General features: G+C 40.6%; 1 protein-coding gene across 3 annotated transcripts in view; it reads left to right on the top strand.

The window, feature by feature from the left end:
• Positions 1 to 17668, top strand: part of Cdc123 (cell division cycle 123) — a 45012-nt gene that overhangs the window by 24760 nt on the left and 2584 nt on the right. For all 3 annotated transcript variants that reach the window (XM_028764816.1, XM_028764818.1, XM_028764817.1), the window contains exons 7-10: positions 5411 to 5459; positions 8805 to 8880; positions 10724 to 10846; positions 11765 to 11793. In XM_028764816.1, coding sequence (XP_028620649.1) covers positions 5411 to 5459; positions 8805 to 8880; positions 10724 to 10846; positions 11765 to 11793 — 277 coding nt within the window. The remainder of the gene's footprint in view (positions 1 to 5410; positions 5460 to 8804; positions 8881 to 10723; positions 10847 to 11764; positions 11794 to 17668) is intronic.

Raw genomic sequence — 17668 nt, 5'->3', positions numbered from 1 at the left:
ATCAGGGATTTTTTTTTTTTTGTCTTGGCAATTTACACTTAGCTATATTCAACATAATACTTTTCTTAATATTATCACAAAACTGGTTATTATAGTAAGTCACCCACCATCTGCTAGAGATTTGCCCATAGGGCTCCAGTGGATGCCTGAAATCAGATAGTACTGAACACCATATATATTGATTTTCTTTTCCTATACATATATGCCTATGATAAGTTCCACCTTTTTACTTCCAGAATGCTTCTCTTGACATATTTGACTTGCTAGTGCTTGGGGGAAGAGGGGAGTCATTACTGTTGTACAATAGGGTTACTTGAACACAAGTATCACAATACCAAGGTAGTCCAACTGATAACTAAGACAACTACTACACTACTAACACATGGGTAGTGTAACAAATAGATCCACTAGACAGTGGGATGTGTCTCATCTCTCCTTCATGGACACACTTATCCATCTGGTTAATTATCTCCAGAGAAAATGCGTACAGCCGTAATCTCCGATACCACATATGTTCAGAAACTACTCATTTTAAAAATTACATAAATCTTAAGCCAGTTAAAAATAATGAGATAGGGTGGTAGAATGCAAATGTGCATTAAAATGGATTTATTTTTAAGGTGTATCTCATCTTTCTAGGATGAAGCAAGACAGCAGAATGCAGTTAGTTTAAAACTTGAAAGTTGTTTCTGACTTACATAATCCCAAATAAAGTTCAACAAAAGTTTCAGGTGTAAATTTCCTGTGTGTAAGTGCACCTGACATTACCGTGCCCATGTTATTTTTCAGCTTTACTTATTTAGATGATAGTGTGTATGATTTAGATTGGGTCTTAGTTACTTTGTGTGACAGTGAAACACTGTGACTGAAGGAAGGGTTTCTTTGGGTTTATGGTTGCAGAGGGTTAGTGTCCATGCTGGCCAAGTGAAGGCATGCTGGCAGGAGCGGCTGAGAGTTCCCATCTTAAACCATGAGCAGGAGGCAGGAAGACCTGACTAGGAGTAGTACAGGGTGTTGAAACCTCACAGCACACCCCACTGGTAGTCTCTTTCATCAAGGACAGGCCTCCTAAGCTGTCCAAACAGTGCCACCAGCTAGGGACCATTATGCTCGCGGCCATAGAGGACATTTCTTTCAAACCACCCAGGTAGTATGATTTTTAAACAGCGCATTTGCCTCTTTGGAGAAAAGATTTATGATAATTTTAATTGCCCTTATTTCACTTTTATCTTTCCCTTTCTACTGGTAGTTGAAAAATCTAAAGAAGTGGCATCTATTTGTCAGAAAGGCTATACCACCAAAACTTCGATTTTCCCCTTGCTCAATGTCTGTCCTTTGTTTTCCACCTGTGCTTTAAGTTTTCTTCCATATAATAAGACTGTGTTTAGTGTGAAGCACAATGGTGTAATCTGCTGACTTTTTTGTCTGAAGAGAGAGTTGTTACTATGATCAAGTTGGTCCATCTTCTTAAGCTGAGCTCCTGGGCAGGTTCCTAATGGTCTTTTTCTTCAGCCTCTACTGTCTCAGCAGCACCCTCTCCTTCATGGACACACTTCTCCATCTGGTTAATTATCTCGAGAAGAAAATGCGTACAGCCATAACCTCTGATACCACATATGTTCTGAAACTACTCATCTAAAAATTACATAAATCTTAAGCCAGTTAAAAATAATGAGGTAGGGTGGTAGAATGCAAATGTGCATCAAAATGTATTTACTTTTAAGTAATAGTATGATGACTAACCAAGGGAGGAATTGGTATGTGCAGGAATATAGAAGCATTCTTTTTAAAAAGTTGTGGCTGGGGAGATGGGTCAGTCAGGAAAACACAAGCATGAGGACCTGAATGTGGGTCCCCAAGACCTACATAAAGTTGGATATGGTGGCCCTTCCTGAACCCCTGGCACTAGGGGTGGAGGAATAGACATGTGGGAAGCCCAGAGCTTGATGGCTAGCTAGGATAGTCATGCAGTGGCTGGTCCACAGTTGGTGCAAGTGTCGGGGAAGGATAAGATGTGGCCTTGTCGAAGGGGTGGCCTTAAAGGTTTCAAAAGCTAACATCATCTTGGTATCTCTTTATCTGCCCTGTGCTTATGGATCAAGTTTGTAAGCTGTCAGGTACTGTTCCATCGCCCTGCCTGCCTGGTTGCTGCCGTGCTCCCCACCATGGTGGTCATAGTGTTGTCGAGACAATAGAAAAGCAGCTGAGATGCTTATTACAGAACCCAAGCTCTTGATGGTTCATTGATCGTTTTCTTCTTCCTCTTTCCATCCCTTCTTCTTGCTTCTTCTTTTTCTCTCTTTCTTTATTCTCTTTTTCATTTTATTTTCTTACACATTGTTCCAGACTGGCCTGGAACTCATTATGTAGCCTAGGCTAGCCTAGAGCTCACAATAGTGCTCCTGGGTCAGCTCAGCCTCCTGGGTCATGGTGCAGACATGCACCATCACACCAAGCAATTCCTGTTTTCCTAACTTAGCCTGGATTATTTGTCTGAGACATAGATTATCTAATCTAGAATATTCTGCTTGTCTCTGTCTGCTAGTGTTAAAATATAGGAACTCTGTTAATATTCTTAGTGCTTCTCAGGCTGGTCTTTGTGGAGAAAGGGTAGTTATTTTTAAAGAATTGAACAATTGTAGTAATTTTTATTAATCTGACACTTTAGGACCTCAGTTTTGATCAAAATAAAACAACCTGTATTTATTTTTGCTTAAGAAATTTTAAATATACTCAAAGTTAGTTGTGAAGTATAGCTCCTCCGGGTAACATACCTTAGTTGAATTTGAGGCAAGGGATTTTTGCTTTTAAGGGAAATGAGGTCTTCAGGTAGCACCTCTGTGTAGTAGGGTGTGTTAAAACAGAAGTTTTCTGACTTTCTTATGGAAATAAAATTTTGTTAATTTGATAGATTTTGTTTTCTTTTTCAACACTTGATACTGCTTGATTGAGTCTTTCAGGATGTATATTGTGTATTTCTCTCTCTTTCCTCTTCCTCTCATCCCCCCTTCTCTGTGCTTACCTACTAAACTTAACCTAAGAGTTTTAGGTTTCTAGCCCCTCCGTCCATGGGAGACATAGTAATGTAGCTTCTGACTGAATGCTTTTTTCTCACTTGCTACTCAGTAGTGCGTGGTACACGCCAACATCCGCTACTGTACTGGCAGCTTAACAAAGCACACTGTGTACCTTTCTTTTGAAATGTGTTGTAGATTATATCATTTGGTTCCCAGTTTTTAGTGGTTACAGAAGTCTCTGGATTTCAGCCAGTCAAGTAAACCAAAATTATTACTGTTTGCAGTGTAAAAACATAAACGACTGCAGAGTGCCAACATGGCCACACATTCAGTGAAGTAAAAGACTTTTACACTTGGGTTTGGGTTTGAATGACTTGATGCTCCCCTTTCTCAAACTGGATCCAAGGCTTCATGCTTGCTAAGCATGAACCTCAACACCTAACTACCTGCCACTCTCAAGACAGGCTTAAAAAGAGTTTTCTGGGCCCTAGAATTTCTGTCTTTCATTGGTAGAGCTCTTTTCCCCACACATCTGTGTTAGCTGCATCCTTGCTACCATGACAAAACAAGAGGAGTAAGATCTAGTACAGCTCACAGTTCATGGCCTTAATCATGGGAATTGTGGCCTCGTGGCTGTGTGCCCATGGTGAGGTAGAGCATTATGGCAGAGAGGTGCCCACCTCATGGTGCCCGGGAAGCAGAGGCTCTGTCTGACTTCAACACTCACCCCACTTTGGTCAGCTAGCCCTCACTGCTGAAGTTCCCACACTCACAGCTGGAGACACATATTTAACAATGAACTTGTGAGGGACCTCTCACTTCCAACGGTAATAGCCACAAAGGGGAACTGCTCTTGTTCTCCTCATGCTCAGTTTTCACAGATGTATATTATATATTACAAGTGATATATACGCCATTCCTTAACTATCTTTCTTTTTGCTCCAGTATTGTTAAACTCTCTGATAATTCATGTCAATGTTAAATTAAAGTAAGAGTAGCTGTTGAGGGCTACATCCTCTGGGCTTTCCTCCTTGTCCCAGTTTGCTTTGCTTCTCTGTTGCTGTGATAAAATACAGACCCAAAGCAAACTGGGAGGCAAAGGATGTACTTCATCTTCCTGCTGGGAGTCATTATCAAGGGAAGCTAAGGCAGGAGCTGAAGCAGAGGCTGTGGAGGAGTGCTGCTTACTGACTTGCTCCCCATGGCCTGCTCAGCTTGATTCCTATACAACCCAGGACCACTTGCCCAGGGATAGCACTGCCTGCAGTAGACTGGGCCTTCCCGTATCAGCCATCAGTTAAAAAAGGAAAAATGCCCCACAGACCTGTGCACAGGCCAGTCTGATGGAGGCAGGCTCTCACTACAGCTCCCTCTTCCCAGGTGACTCTAGTTTGTGTGAAAGTGACACAGAGTAACCAGCACTCCGTGTCCACAACTTTCACCTATCCTCATCAATGACAGGCACCCATGGATGCTAATCTCATGGGGTTCTTGTCTTTACATTCCTGTCATGCTATGACACGTTTCCCTTTGCCTCGCAGTGGATCGCCTTTCTACTTCTCGTCTCCCTCCCACACGTGACTGCCAGCCAGCTGTTTCCTCATTTGTTATATATCAGAGTATTTTATTTTGTTTTCCCTGGTGTTCTGAAATGATCTGTGTACCTGCTAGCTTTCTCTACCGTGCCTCTTAAAGGATGTTGGAGTCCTAGGTGATTTTGTGGTCCTGGTACCTGGTCCAGTGTTTGGCACAGGTGGACCTTTTATAATACTATATTTTATTGTTCATGAAACAATCCTTAGAGGGGTTGCTTAATGGAGGGTTGGATTGTTCTGTCCAATGTCTTTTGAAATGACAGCCATTGTGGCTTTCCATGGCCAAGCTAATGTCCATGGAGCAGCCCTCAGTGTGCTGACTCATCTTCCTCAGGGTGAGCACTAAGGTGGATAGTGGCGTGCCATCCTACCTTCATTGAAGATGGAGTGTAGCCATGTTGTGAGGCTCTCAGTGGCAGAGCTGCTGTCATAGAATAGTCTGCAGCCTGCTGACTCAGCAGCAGGACAGACACTGAGAGTGGACAGTCTTACCTTCCCTCACAGCTGGACAGCCTGAGTTGTATATAGTCTCTTAGCTTATTTGCCAAGCTTGAACTTTTATGACTTTTAGATTCTTTGCCCATTGACAGAAAAACGGAGGTTTTATGAGCTGTTTGTGCTGTTTTGAGGAATAAATGAGAGTGCATAGTAGTCAACACCAAGGAATGCTAAATAACTATTGACTGGATTTGCATTAGTCCTTTGTTTCCAGATACTTTCTGTGGAATCAAATTCTCATATTGTTTATGAAGATGTCTGCAGAAATTAACAAAAAATTGCATCTTTTTCTCTCCAAAGGTTTATTCATTGTAATGATGATTCTCCAGATCCTTGTATAGAGTATGAGGTAAGCAACTTTTTTCACCTTTTATAATATTGAGAATCCTGGACAAAGTTCATGGAATAGTGCTGCTTGTTTGTAAATGAAAAATTTTAGTCTCATTTCTCTGGGAACTTAAAACCACTAAATTTTACATTTAAGAAATTTGTCGTACATATAGAAGAATATTTATTATTTTTTGGGGGCATGGTGGAACATGTTGGTGCATGTCTTTAATCCCAGCAGAGGCAAGAAGATTGCTGAGTTCAAGACCAGACTGGTCTACAAGGCAGTTTTCAGGCCAGTCAAAGCTACACAGTGAGACTCTGTCTTAAACAAAAGAGTGGGGTGGGCAGGGAGTATCTTAGTCAATGTTCTATTGCTATGAAGAGACACCATGACCACAGCAACTCCTACAAAAGAAAACATTTAGGGCTTGCTTACCATTTCAAAGGTTTAGTCCATTATCAGGATGGGTAGAAGCATGGTGGCATGCAGGCAGACATGGTGCTAGAAAGGTAGCTAAGAATTCTACCTCCAGATGGACCGATAGCAGGAAGAGAAGAGAGCACTGGGCCTAGCTCCAGCATTTGAAACCTCAAAGCACACCCTCCGTGACACACTTCTTCCAATAAGACCACACCTTCTAGTAGGGCCACTCCCTGGTGACCAAGCACTCAAATCTATGAGCATATTGGGAGCCAGTCTTATTCAAACCACTACAGAAAGAAAAAGGAAATGTACTATTTGTAGACTATATATTGGGTTATATATATATATATATATATATATATATATATATATATATGTGAACATACAGAAAACATACACAATCTTGAATAACATGATAGCCTTTATACTTCTCACCCACCCAAATCTAGTTCAGAATCTGTACCTTCACGACCTGTGCCTGCCAGCCAGGACCACCACCTGCTGGCTCCTCCATAGCCTTCAAAATAGCACCATGATCTGGAAACCAAAAAGCAGGAGCCTGTGGTGGACTTCCCAGACTCAAGCTGCACCACCAAAAGAATGTCATCCTCACTTTAGCGTTAGCTCCTGTCACTCGCTCATCTTACAGAGAACACAGGAAGGTGGAGAGCAGCGACACAGATTTAGGAAGGACTGGAGTTGCAAACTGCAGGCTTTGCTCCATTGTTTGAAAATGTACACATAAATACCTCTCAATGGGCAATATTCTTAAATACAGCAAATTTCCTAACTAATTAATTGATTCTGGAGTTTTCTTATTCTTTAAATGCTGTAGAGTAGGCTATCACTTGCAATTACTCTTGATTGTTTTTGAATTGGCACTGTCAAAATACAGTGTTTCTGAAAAGTTTGAACTAACTGGTCATCTTTGCTTTTTAATTGTAAAACATTTTCATATTTGATTTTATAATATCTTGGAATTAGTACCATGATTAAAATTTCCTACTTCATTATTTACTTCTAGACATCTCTAGATACATGTGATTTCAAGATTTGTCTAGGAACTGGGGTTACAGCTTAGTGGTAAAGTGTTTGTATGTCATGCTTTAGGTCCTGGGTTTGTCTTTAGCATCACGAAGAAAAATATCCACTGATACTCATTGTATTGAATATTTTTATATTGCTAGATCTTCTATGAATATATCGCAAATGTGGAACATCGAATTGGTTGTTTATTAGGTCACTAAAAAGTTACTAGCTCTTAGAGTGCTTGTTACTGGTGTCTTTACATACAAGTGTGGCTTCCCACCACCACCATCCCCTACTGATTTCCAGAGTGTCCCATGTCAGTCTTTTATAACACTATTTATATGCACAGTGTGTATTTATATCTACTGTTTTGCTGAACAGCTTACTGAGAAGCACCTGTTATGTGTTAGGACTTGGTGCTAGGTATACAGGACTTGCACAGGTTGTCCTTTAGTCCTTCACGGAGGTATAGTGCTGGTTGAAATGTAGTCTACAGCTAAGGTTTACTTCCCAGTCCTCTGCTGTTTGATACAGCAGCATCATGGTAAGACACTAGAGTCAAAGCTAGGGAAGTGATGTTCCTCAAGTAATTAAAGTGAAAAATATTGCAAGCAGAGTCCCATGTAGCATATGCTTCTGTCTGTGTATTTTAAAAATGTTTCCATCTGCTATACACTTATGTATTCCTGGACCACTTCTAGGAAGACAAACAGGAACCAGAAAGCTTGGGTTGCTTCCGAGGACAACAGAAAAATTGGGCAAGGAGAATGGCTTTACCATTTTGTATTTTCCAAACCAACTAGTGTGTGTTACTTACTGCTGTTAGTGTACCACCGTTGCTTAATTTGTTGTTAGATTAAAAATGACCATAGCCATATTACATACACACGTACCCCAGGATCGACTTTTAACATGTAAGAATATATAATATTTTAGTTTGAGGCTCATAGTGAAAGGCTTATTATGTTTGTTTTTAATACTTTTCATTTAATTTGTTCACTTTATTTTACGTATGAGTGTTTTACAAACATGTCTATGCGCTGTATGTGTGCTTGGTGCCCGCAGAGATCAGAAGAGGGTATCAGATCCCCCCAGTATTGGAGTTACAGGAGGTTGTGGGTGCTGGGAATTGAACCCAGTTCTCTGCAAGAGCACCAAGTGCTCTTAACTACAAAGCCATCTCCCCAGCACCTTGTGTTTTTAAATACCACATATTCAGGGTTTGATCCAGAGCTCACAGTAATAAAAGATAAGCTCAATGCATTTGGAAGTCTTAAGACATATAACCAAAAACTTACTTTTCTCTAAGAAGAGGATATTATTATCAGAAAATTTAAATACCAGAAAAATTGAGGAACCACCACCCAGCTATGACCTCAATGATAACATTTTGGCCCTTCCCTTTCTTGAAAGAGGAAGAGAGGAAGGATGGGGAAGAAGAAGAATGAGCCTCTCATAAGTAGTTTATACACCATCTTAAAGCTTTACAAACAGATGCTGCTAACTGGACGAAGGACCTCAGTGCTGATTAGATAGATAGATAGATAGATTAGATTAGATAGATAGACAGACAGACAGACAGATAGATAGACTTCAAGAAGCACACAATATTCGAGCAACACAGCTTGTGACACAATGGTGGTGAGATTTGACTTCTTTATCTGTATCTAATCTCTCAAAATGATGAGTACAGTCTGGCTGGGATGCTTCTAGGGCACTGAGCAAGTACTCAACCACTAAGCCAAACCAAACCCCAATTTTGACAAGGTTACATCTCCTGTCACATCTCCTATTTTAGGTGGCCTTTTTTTTTTATCATAAAACCACTTTTAATGGCGATCATTATAATAAGATCTTCACACGAAAGTGTCTTCTCATATACTTCTGTTATATTTATTCCTTTGTCTACAGCTCGTTCTCCGAAAATGGTGTGAATTAATTCCTGGGGCTGAATTCCGATGTTTTGTCAAAGAAAACAAGCTTATTGGTGAGTTCTTTTTGTCCTTGAAAGTAATCTTTAATGTGCGTATGTTTCCAGAAATCGAACCCAGATCCTGGTACATGCTAGGTCTGTTATAGCCCTTTCCCCAAAGTAGCCTTTAAATATTAATTTGCCTGGCAAAGGTAGAGGTCACCAAGCCTGGTAATGTGAGGCCAGTCCCAGAGCCCTCATGGCAGGAGAGAACTGACTCCCACGCTCTGACCCCATAAGCACTTGCTTAAGCAAAGGCTCGTGTGGAGCTGTGCACATTAAACACGTAAACAAGAAACTTTATTTTTAAAAGAGGAAGATAACTGTGTTGTAAATTTTAGAATTTCATTTTTATGGTTGAGTTATATTTCATTGTGTGAATATATTAATTTTATCATTATTTTGATCATATACATATCAGAATGTCACCCTGTTTCATAAATACGTACAATTATTATGTTTCATTGAAAAATAAAATAACCAAAGCAAAAAAGACAAGCTTTTGATGGAAATAACTTCAGTAATTCGGACAGGGGTCTGGTCGGTTCTACTGTCAGGGCTGCCTCTGTTTGGTGTTGGGTCTAGAGTTCTGTTACTAAGGGTCCTGAGCTCATGTTAGCGTCTACACAGGAAGGTGGCACTGTTGATCTTGTCTGGACTCTAAACATGGAGGGAACAGCTTTTCCCATTCTCAGCCAGTGTGTGGAATAGTACCTGCTTCTTGTTAGAAAGTTTTGTTTTACTGGCAGTAAAGTACTTACTGTAAAATAAACATCATCAAAAGCTAAAGTTTAACCTCTTCTCTTCTTTAAAGATGTCTTTTATTTAGTTATGTGTCTGTGTGTGTCTGTGTGGTCTGCACATGTGCAGATGCCCCTGTAGGCCAGAGGTGTTGGAGTCGCCTAGTGTTGAAGCTGCAGGGAGTCATAAGATGTCTGAATGGGTGCTGGAAACCAAGTGCAGGTCTCCTGTAAGACAGTATGTGATCTTAACTGAGCCATCTCTACTGCCCCCTGTGATCGTTCTGTTATTAGGGTGTTGTTTATTACATGAGCAAAAGAAAATATATGAAACAAACAAGTATATTTCTAATCCTACCTCTGAAGTTATTATTGTTAGCTATCACTCAGGCTAAAGACTGAAGATAAGGTTTGTTTTTTTGTTTTGTTTTGTTTTGTTTTTTAATGTTTGCCAGTGTATGTTTTCTGTAAAGTAAAATTTACATAAGGGATATGTAATTGAATATCAGCTCACCAGTTCTCATTGGCTGTAATGTTGGCATTTATTCTTATAACTAAGATAAATGGAGGTATATGACTGTTACATACTCCATAGTTTGAGTATGCTAAAGAGGGAGACTTGGGTGCATGACTAAGAACTCAGAAGACTTTCTTCACAGCAGTTTAAAAGATCAGGCTCTGAAGACAGATCACCTTCCCCCAAACAAGAAAAACAGGCTGCTTTTGTGAAGTACAGTGTGATGACGGCAGGTGTGTGCAAGGGCTCTCTTACATGTTCCCACCCCCATCTGGAAGAGGATATTGATTTGAAGAGGCTATCTTTAAAAAGGAAAGCAGCAGCTGGTGCACGGATGCACGCGGTTAGAGTTGCCACTTGCAGGTTTTACTAAGCAAGCCTTTTTGTGACTGAATCCTTCCAACCCTGCTAAATAAAATACTTTCAAAATGGAGAGTGTGTGGCAAATGTGAGCCTAAGGTGCACCTACCCAGTGTCCTTTGTAGCTGAGTCGTTGGTGTGTGTTCTCCAGCTTCAGTGGCCCTGATGACTACAGTAAATTACATTCATTGGTGTTTTCCGAGTATTGTATAGTAACAGCTACTGAATGCTTTCTTGTCAGGTATTTCTCAGAGGGACTACACACAATACTATGACCATATTTCTAAGCAAAAAGAAGAAATTTGCAGATGCATTCAAGACTTTTTCAAGGAACATCTACAGTATAAATTCTTAGATGAAGACTGTGAGTATTCACTATTGGTAATGAAGTGAGACCTAACAGTGGTTGCTGAGCCTCAGTCTCTGTGGTCTGTCTTTAATACTCGGCTCGGAGTTCTGTGCCCTAGCATTTGTTACCAGTTGGTGTCACTGATGACTGTGTGTTCATTTCAGCTCATTTAATTAGATAATATCATTCAATACCAAGGCACTTCACTCTGTGCTTGGAGATGGGTGCGTTTTATCAGATCCATCCATGGAGAGCAGAGTGCTTCTTCTTTTTAGCTTCTGTCTGTTATCTGAGACAGTAGCAGCTGCAGAGTAAACAGCTGGGGGTTGTTTTGAGGAACTGAAAGTTTGTGGTATGTAAGAGAGTTTTCAAATAACATAGAACTAAACCTATGATTTATGCCTTTTCTACTTGCCAAGACTAGGTTCCACAGCATATTTAATTTAAAAAGATGAATTGTGCTGCCTCATAATTACATTTCATGCTTTCCTACTTGACTTTGTCCTCATTTCACACCTCAGCTATGAGATGGGAGTTCCCTTCACTGATATTTGTCTTGGTGATAGCTTCCTCTGCCTATGCAAGCAACTGGCTCCAACTACATCACTGTTTGGTTTGCATTTTTAAGCACGAGGAATCATTACAGTTAGACTTTTATTTCATCAGTGAGTCTGTTAATTGTTGTTTTAAGGCAGAGTCTTACACTGTAGTCCAACTGGCCTTGATCCCTCTGTGGTTCAAGCTGGCCTTTACCCTGCAGCCATCCTCCTGCCTCTGTTTCCCCAGTGCTAAGGAGTGTGAATACCAAAAATATTCATGGCTAATTATATTCTGCAGTGTTTAGTAATAAAGTGTACTTTAATTTTCAAAAAGAGATTTAGATTATAAAAGTATTATTTTATTAGTAACTGAGGTTTTTTTTCTTCTTTACAGTTGTGTTTGATATATACAGAGACAGTAGGGTAAGTAAACTGTAGTTACCTTGTTTTAAAACCAGGAATGGTGAGTACAGTACACAGCCATTAAATTTATGAAGGTTCTATTGCTCAAAAAATGTGTTCTTAAGCTGAAGTCTGTGGCATTCACAATGCAAGATTATTCCTTACAGTAACATACCCAACACAAATATACTTAATGTGCTTGTTTTTATGAATTTAGCTCTGGCTGACCTGGAATTTTTTTTCTCTTTGTTTCTTTGTTTTGGTTTTTCAACACAGAGTTTCTCTGTGTAGAGCATGCTGTCCTCAAACTCAGAGATCCACCTGCCTCTGCCTCTTGAGTGCTGGGATTGAAGGTGTGAACCCAGATGGAATTTGTTATATAAATCAGGTTGGTTTTGAACTCCTGACCCTCCTGCTTTTGTGTGTTGGGATTACAGGGTGTTCCTTAAATACAGGGCTAGCAATAGAACAAGTGAATAAGTGGCCGCTTATGTCCTTCTTCACACTTTTTGGGAGGTCTGGGCCTGCTGAAAATAATTCATCGTACACACATGGGACCAGAAATTTGTCATTTGGTACTTATGTTTTCTCAAGTCAACCAAAAGGTTTTTTGTGAGGCTTGCTTAAGCAAAGATGTAAGTTTGCTTACATTTATTTTTCCTTTAATAGACTTATCATTTAAATTTTCTGAGTGTGTGTTTATATGCATATTCGTGTGGGAAGGCTGTGCATGAGTGTGTGTGTTCATGTGGGCTGTGCACACATCCAAAGGACAACCCCAGGTGTCATCCTCAGAAACGCTGTCTGTCTTCCCTTAAGCAGCAGCTGTCATTGGCCTGGAGCTTATCACTTAAATAAAACGAGCTGGTCAGTGAGCCTCAGGCATTTCCTGCCTCCACCTCCCCAGTGCTGGGGTACAAGTGTGTAACAACCATGCCTAACATTTTTTCTGTAGTTTTTGGGGATCAAACTTGGGTCCCCAGGAATGTGAGGCAAGCACTTTCCCAACTGTTATCTAATACATAAAAACATAAAACATATATGAATCTAATGTTCCATTACATGTCTACGTCATGTAATGTTTAGTTCTGGAAAGTCTTATGTCAGTGAACTAATCCAGGAAAAGGGCAAGTACCACATGATCTCATTCCTATGTGAAACCAAAATGTTTTCTTCTCAAATAGTCATCATTTCTTTATGGTAAGAACATTCAAAATTCTCTGACCTCACTGAACTGAGCTCACTGAACTGCACGGTACGTCAGCATTGTCTAGTAGGCATTTCCAACCTGTGGCCACGTGTTCCAGGACAGGTATAAATGTGACCCCACACTTTTGAGGTGACAGTATCCTATCCCAGTATTAAAATGTTGGATGCCACATAGCCATTCTTCTGTGCAATAGCATATGAGAACTTCTTATTCCTCGTTATTAACTTTGTACATTGATCAACTTCTGCCCATGTTGCTCTCCACTCCAGCCTCTGGTCGAGGTCTTTCTACTCTTGACCTGTGTAAGATCCCTGGTTTGATTTCACATAGGAATGAGATCATGTGGTATTTGCTCTTTGCCTGCATTAATTCACTTACATAAGGCTTTCCAGTTCATCCACACTGCCTCAGATTACTAGGTAGCAATGTTTTTTATTGCTCAACAGTCTTCTGTTGTGTATTTGGACGACATTTTCTTTATTTATCAGCTGATTGACTTTTAGGTTATCTGCACTTCCAGGAATAAAGATGGGGAGGCAACAGTTCCTCAGGTATTCACATCTTTGGATGTATGCCCAAGGACTGGGATGCTGGGTCCTACGGTGTGTCTGTTTATTTACACTACTCATGTGAGAACATAGACTTGAGTGTGCTTCTGTCTTTCCACCATACGGGTTCCATGGATCAAACCCAGGTCATCAGGTTTGTCAGCAAGTGCCTTCAAAGGCTGAGCCTTCCTAGGAGCCTGCTTTTAACTTTATGAGGCACTTTCATGTTCTTCCTGCTGCTGGACTAGCTTACATTCCTCCCCACAGTATATGAGGACTCCTGTTCCCCAAATCCTTGTCAGTGTCACCCTTGTACTTCTGGCTCGTGAGAGGTAGGATCTCACTGTAGCTTCTCTGAAGACACATGTGAACACATATCACAAATGCATACACTCACAAATGCATACACTCACAAACACAAGAAGATAGATGAAGGGAGATAGAGACAAGGAATGATGCTTGGGAAAGATTCAGCTGGGTGGAAAGAAACCTCAGAAAATTGGGAAGCAGGGGCGAGTTCATAGGTAGACATCTGATCCCACAAGTGGGAGGCAGTTCTCTGCTTCTCACTACAGACACTGGCAGGTCACTGTGTGTCTCTGCTGGGCTGCCTCCTGTGCCGCCCACAAGAAGTGTCAAGCAAGATGACCTTGGACAGTGGAGGGGTTAAGTTTGATGTGGAAGTGGCAAACGTGTTTGTGAGGAATGGTTTGTGGCAGGCAGCATCTAGGCAGTTAGAACAGGGTAAAACCAGCCTTCTGTCGAGAACACGCTCCTTTCCCAGAAGGCTTTTATTATCATTTAATTCTGTATCTCAGTCTGTATAATGCTGTGAGGTAAGTGTTATCTGCCTGCATTGCACAGATAACTAAACCAGTGATTTCATATTGGCAGTTGAAAATGTTGGAAGCTGCCAAGCTGCCTCGTGTCCCTGGCAAACGTCCTGACCACTAACTCAGTGGGGCTGACAGGTAGAGGCAGCGTTTAGCCTGTAAGAGAGTTGAGGAATTACTTAAAGTGAAGTTGGACGAGTGTGTAAGTAATGGTAGCTGAGATCCTGTGGATCCGAAGCGAGTTACATTTTTAAAAGTGAGAAGCACGCCAGTCTAAACATCCTGACAGTTTCTGTTCAGAGACTTAGACCATATTGTAAAACTCATTTGCATTTACTCAATGATATGTGGACCAGAGTTTGTTAGACACTTTCTTGAATATATTATTTTGTGGCTATTCTTGTAGAAAGCTAACTTGTGTCTGTAAGTAGTTTGGTTCATGACATATAACTGAAGTGTTTGTACCTGGCGACACTTTGACGCGTCTGTGTTTATGTGGTTGGGCAAGTTGATTCAGGGCTGTAGAGTCTTACCTGTTCTATGTCCATTCTGTGAGTCTAGGATGGGACAGGTAAGGTTTCAGAAGCTCTGGAGAGGGGGCAGGGAGGGGTGTTTCACTATGTAGCTCTAGCTAGCCCAGAACTCACTGTGTAGATCAAGTTGGCCTGGAGCTCACAGAGATCTGTCTGACTCTTCTTTTAAAGTCTCAGAAAATCGGTTTGTTCCTTTCTAGTCTTCTCAGCTGTGACTTGTGTTGCTGTTAACTTGTTTTATTGCTTTCTGGATAGAGTGTTATTTAATTTTCAGTCTTGCTATTGTAAGTTTGGCTTTGTAACTTGATCTTGCCAGAGGGAGTCTAGCGTGTGCAGTGTTCTACAGATGCATGGATCTAGACCAGGCTTGTTGCTAAAATACATAGCTTCGAGAGGAAACGTGCATCCCTTTCAGATCAAACACGTTTTCGGGGAAGGGATTGAGACACAGATGAGCAATACAGGCAGGGGTTCTTTGTGCTATTTGTTTATTTTTTATATGTAGAGTTTATCACATATAAAAATCTTTCCCAATTTTTTTTTTTTGGCTACTTGATTTATTACTGAAAAAAACATGTGTGTTAAAATCTTTTGGTTTCTAATTGTGTTGGTTTTAAAGTAATATACTTTGAAGTTGTATTCTTAGATGGCACTAATTCTTCTATTTGATGAAACACAATATAAATAAAAGGAGGAAATGTGGGTTTGGGCTCACTGTGTCTGGGGTATCTGACCATGGCCACTCGGACCCATCACTGTGAGCCTTTGGGACCTGAGACATCAGAGAAGGGGGCTGTGGATCAGAGCTGGGCTGGTGGGTTCTGTTTGCTGTTTTCCCCTTGAAGGCCCCATCCTTTGGAGTTTGTGTGCTGCCCGTATTCAGGGTGAGTCTTTCCCCTTTAGGAGCTGTCTTTGGTAGCAGTGTCTGGACACACCTCAGCAATAAACTCCAAAGTGTGTTACCAGTCTCCTGGGTATCTCTCCAATCAAGTTGACTGTCGAGGTTAACAATAACAGACCATTTCAGTCAAAATCTTATCATTAAGTAGGGACCTTCTCTATTCCTATTACTAATTGGACTTTTGTGGTTTTCATTATATATTCTATCTGCTGTTAATAGTGCTACAGGCTTGGGTTTGTTTTGAGAATTAATTTTGTTTGTTTGTTTGTTTGTTTTGTTTGTTTTTTAAGTTTCTTTCTTTTTTCTTTTCTTTTGGCTTTTCGAGACAAGGTTTCTCTGTGTAGCCTTGGCTGTCCTGGAACTCACTCTGTAGACCAGGCTGGCCTCAAACTCAGAAATCCGCCTGCCTCTGCCTCCCAAGTGCTGGGATTAAAGGCGTGCGCCACTACCACCCGGTGAGAATTCATTGTTTTTAATGCTTTTATATTTAGCTGTTTTATATACAGAATATTGCTGGATTATATTCGGGGAGGTTTCTGGTTTTGAGATGTTTTTCTTGTTTAGTTTAGTTTTGTTTCCAATTAGCCCAGTCTGGCCTTGAGCTCAAGGCCATCCTGCCTCAGTTTCCTGACTGCTGTGAATTTTAAATGTAAATCACCATCTATAGCTCCTGTAGTTTGATCTCTTGCTTTGTGTTTTCTCTTTGATCTCTTGGTGTTTGTTCACTTACCTGTTGCAATGTGGATCCAATTTTGTCTTTTTTCTAGACATTCTACTAATAGCTCCCTAAACAAATCTGGCATTCTGCCTGGTTGACCGGTTGCTGGTATTATTTAGTATTATTTCACATAGTATATAGAAGTTGGTGCCAGACTGATGTGTACAAATGACTCAGGTGGCAAGAGAAACCAGTAGGATTTCTCTTGGGGATTATATAAAATAGAAACCTTATTCACGTAACACATGGTAAAACCAGGCCATTGGCTGGATAGCCCTAAAGCAAGCCCTATTAAGGCCTCTCCTCTAAAACTGTGTTTTAACCTAGATTAAAATGCTGTCTCAGCATTCTCTTTTGGCATGTCTAAATTTGTACACAAAGCTATCAAATCAAGATATGAGAGTTCCACATTTATAATAAAACACCTAATTTAACAATACATACAAATATGTAAACATATCAGTAGAAAATCAGGAATTGGGGAGATGGCTCAGTTGGTAAAATGCTTGCCACACAATCATGAGGACCTAAGATTGATCCCCAGAGCCTACATATGAAAAGCTGGGTGCAGTGGTATGTGCCTATAATTCTAATATTGGGGAAGTGGAGACAGGAAGGACCAGCTAGACACGTAATTAGTAAGTTCCACATCTAGTGACAGACACCAGGCTCTAACTTCTATAGATACACCTCCACCCCAACACCCAACACACCCAACACACACACACATACACACACACATGGGGTGGGGCTGGGGAGAGAGCATTAGGGAGCATAAACTGGAAGAAAAAGATAAAAATGTCAAGGAAATATGTCTGCTGAATGTCCCAAGTGGCTCTGCAGTCAAATGCACTGTCTCTGATTTCCTAGAATTGCACAGATTCCCAGTTCAGATAGGTCTATACTAACCACTCAGTTGAACAGGTTGGAGCATTCTTCCCTTAGGTGAGTGCCTGGTAAACTGTCTCTGAAGACAAGAAAGTCCTTTCAGAGGTTGATAGAATCTTTTTCTTCTTCCCTTCATATGCTTTCAAGTTCTGTCATACACACAGAATAAATGCTACATTGATGACCTGTAAGGGGAAATATAGGAAAATGCCTTCTGTTTTGTTTTGTTTTGTTTTGTTTTGTTTTGTTTTGTTTTGTTTTGTTT

Source organism: Grammomys surdaster, unplaced genomic scaffold (assembly GCF_004785775.1).
Source record: "Grammomys surdaster isolate TR1022 unplaced genomic scaffold, NIH_TR_1.0 146, whole genome shotgun sequence".
Lineage (NCBI taxonomy): Eukaryota > Metazoa > Chordata > Mammalia > Rodentia > Muridae > Grammomys > Grammomys surdaster.
This window is presented reverse-complemented; position numbering and strand designations above follow the sequence as displayed.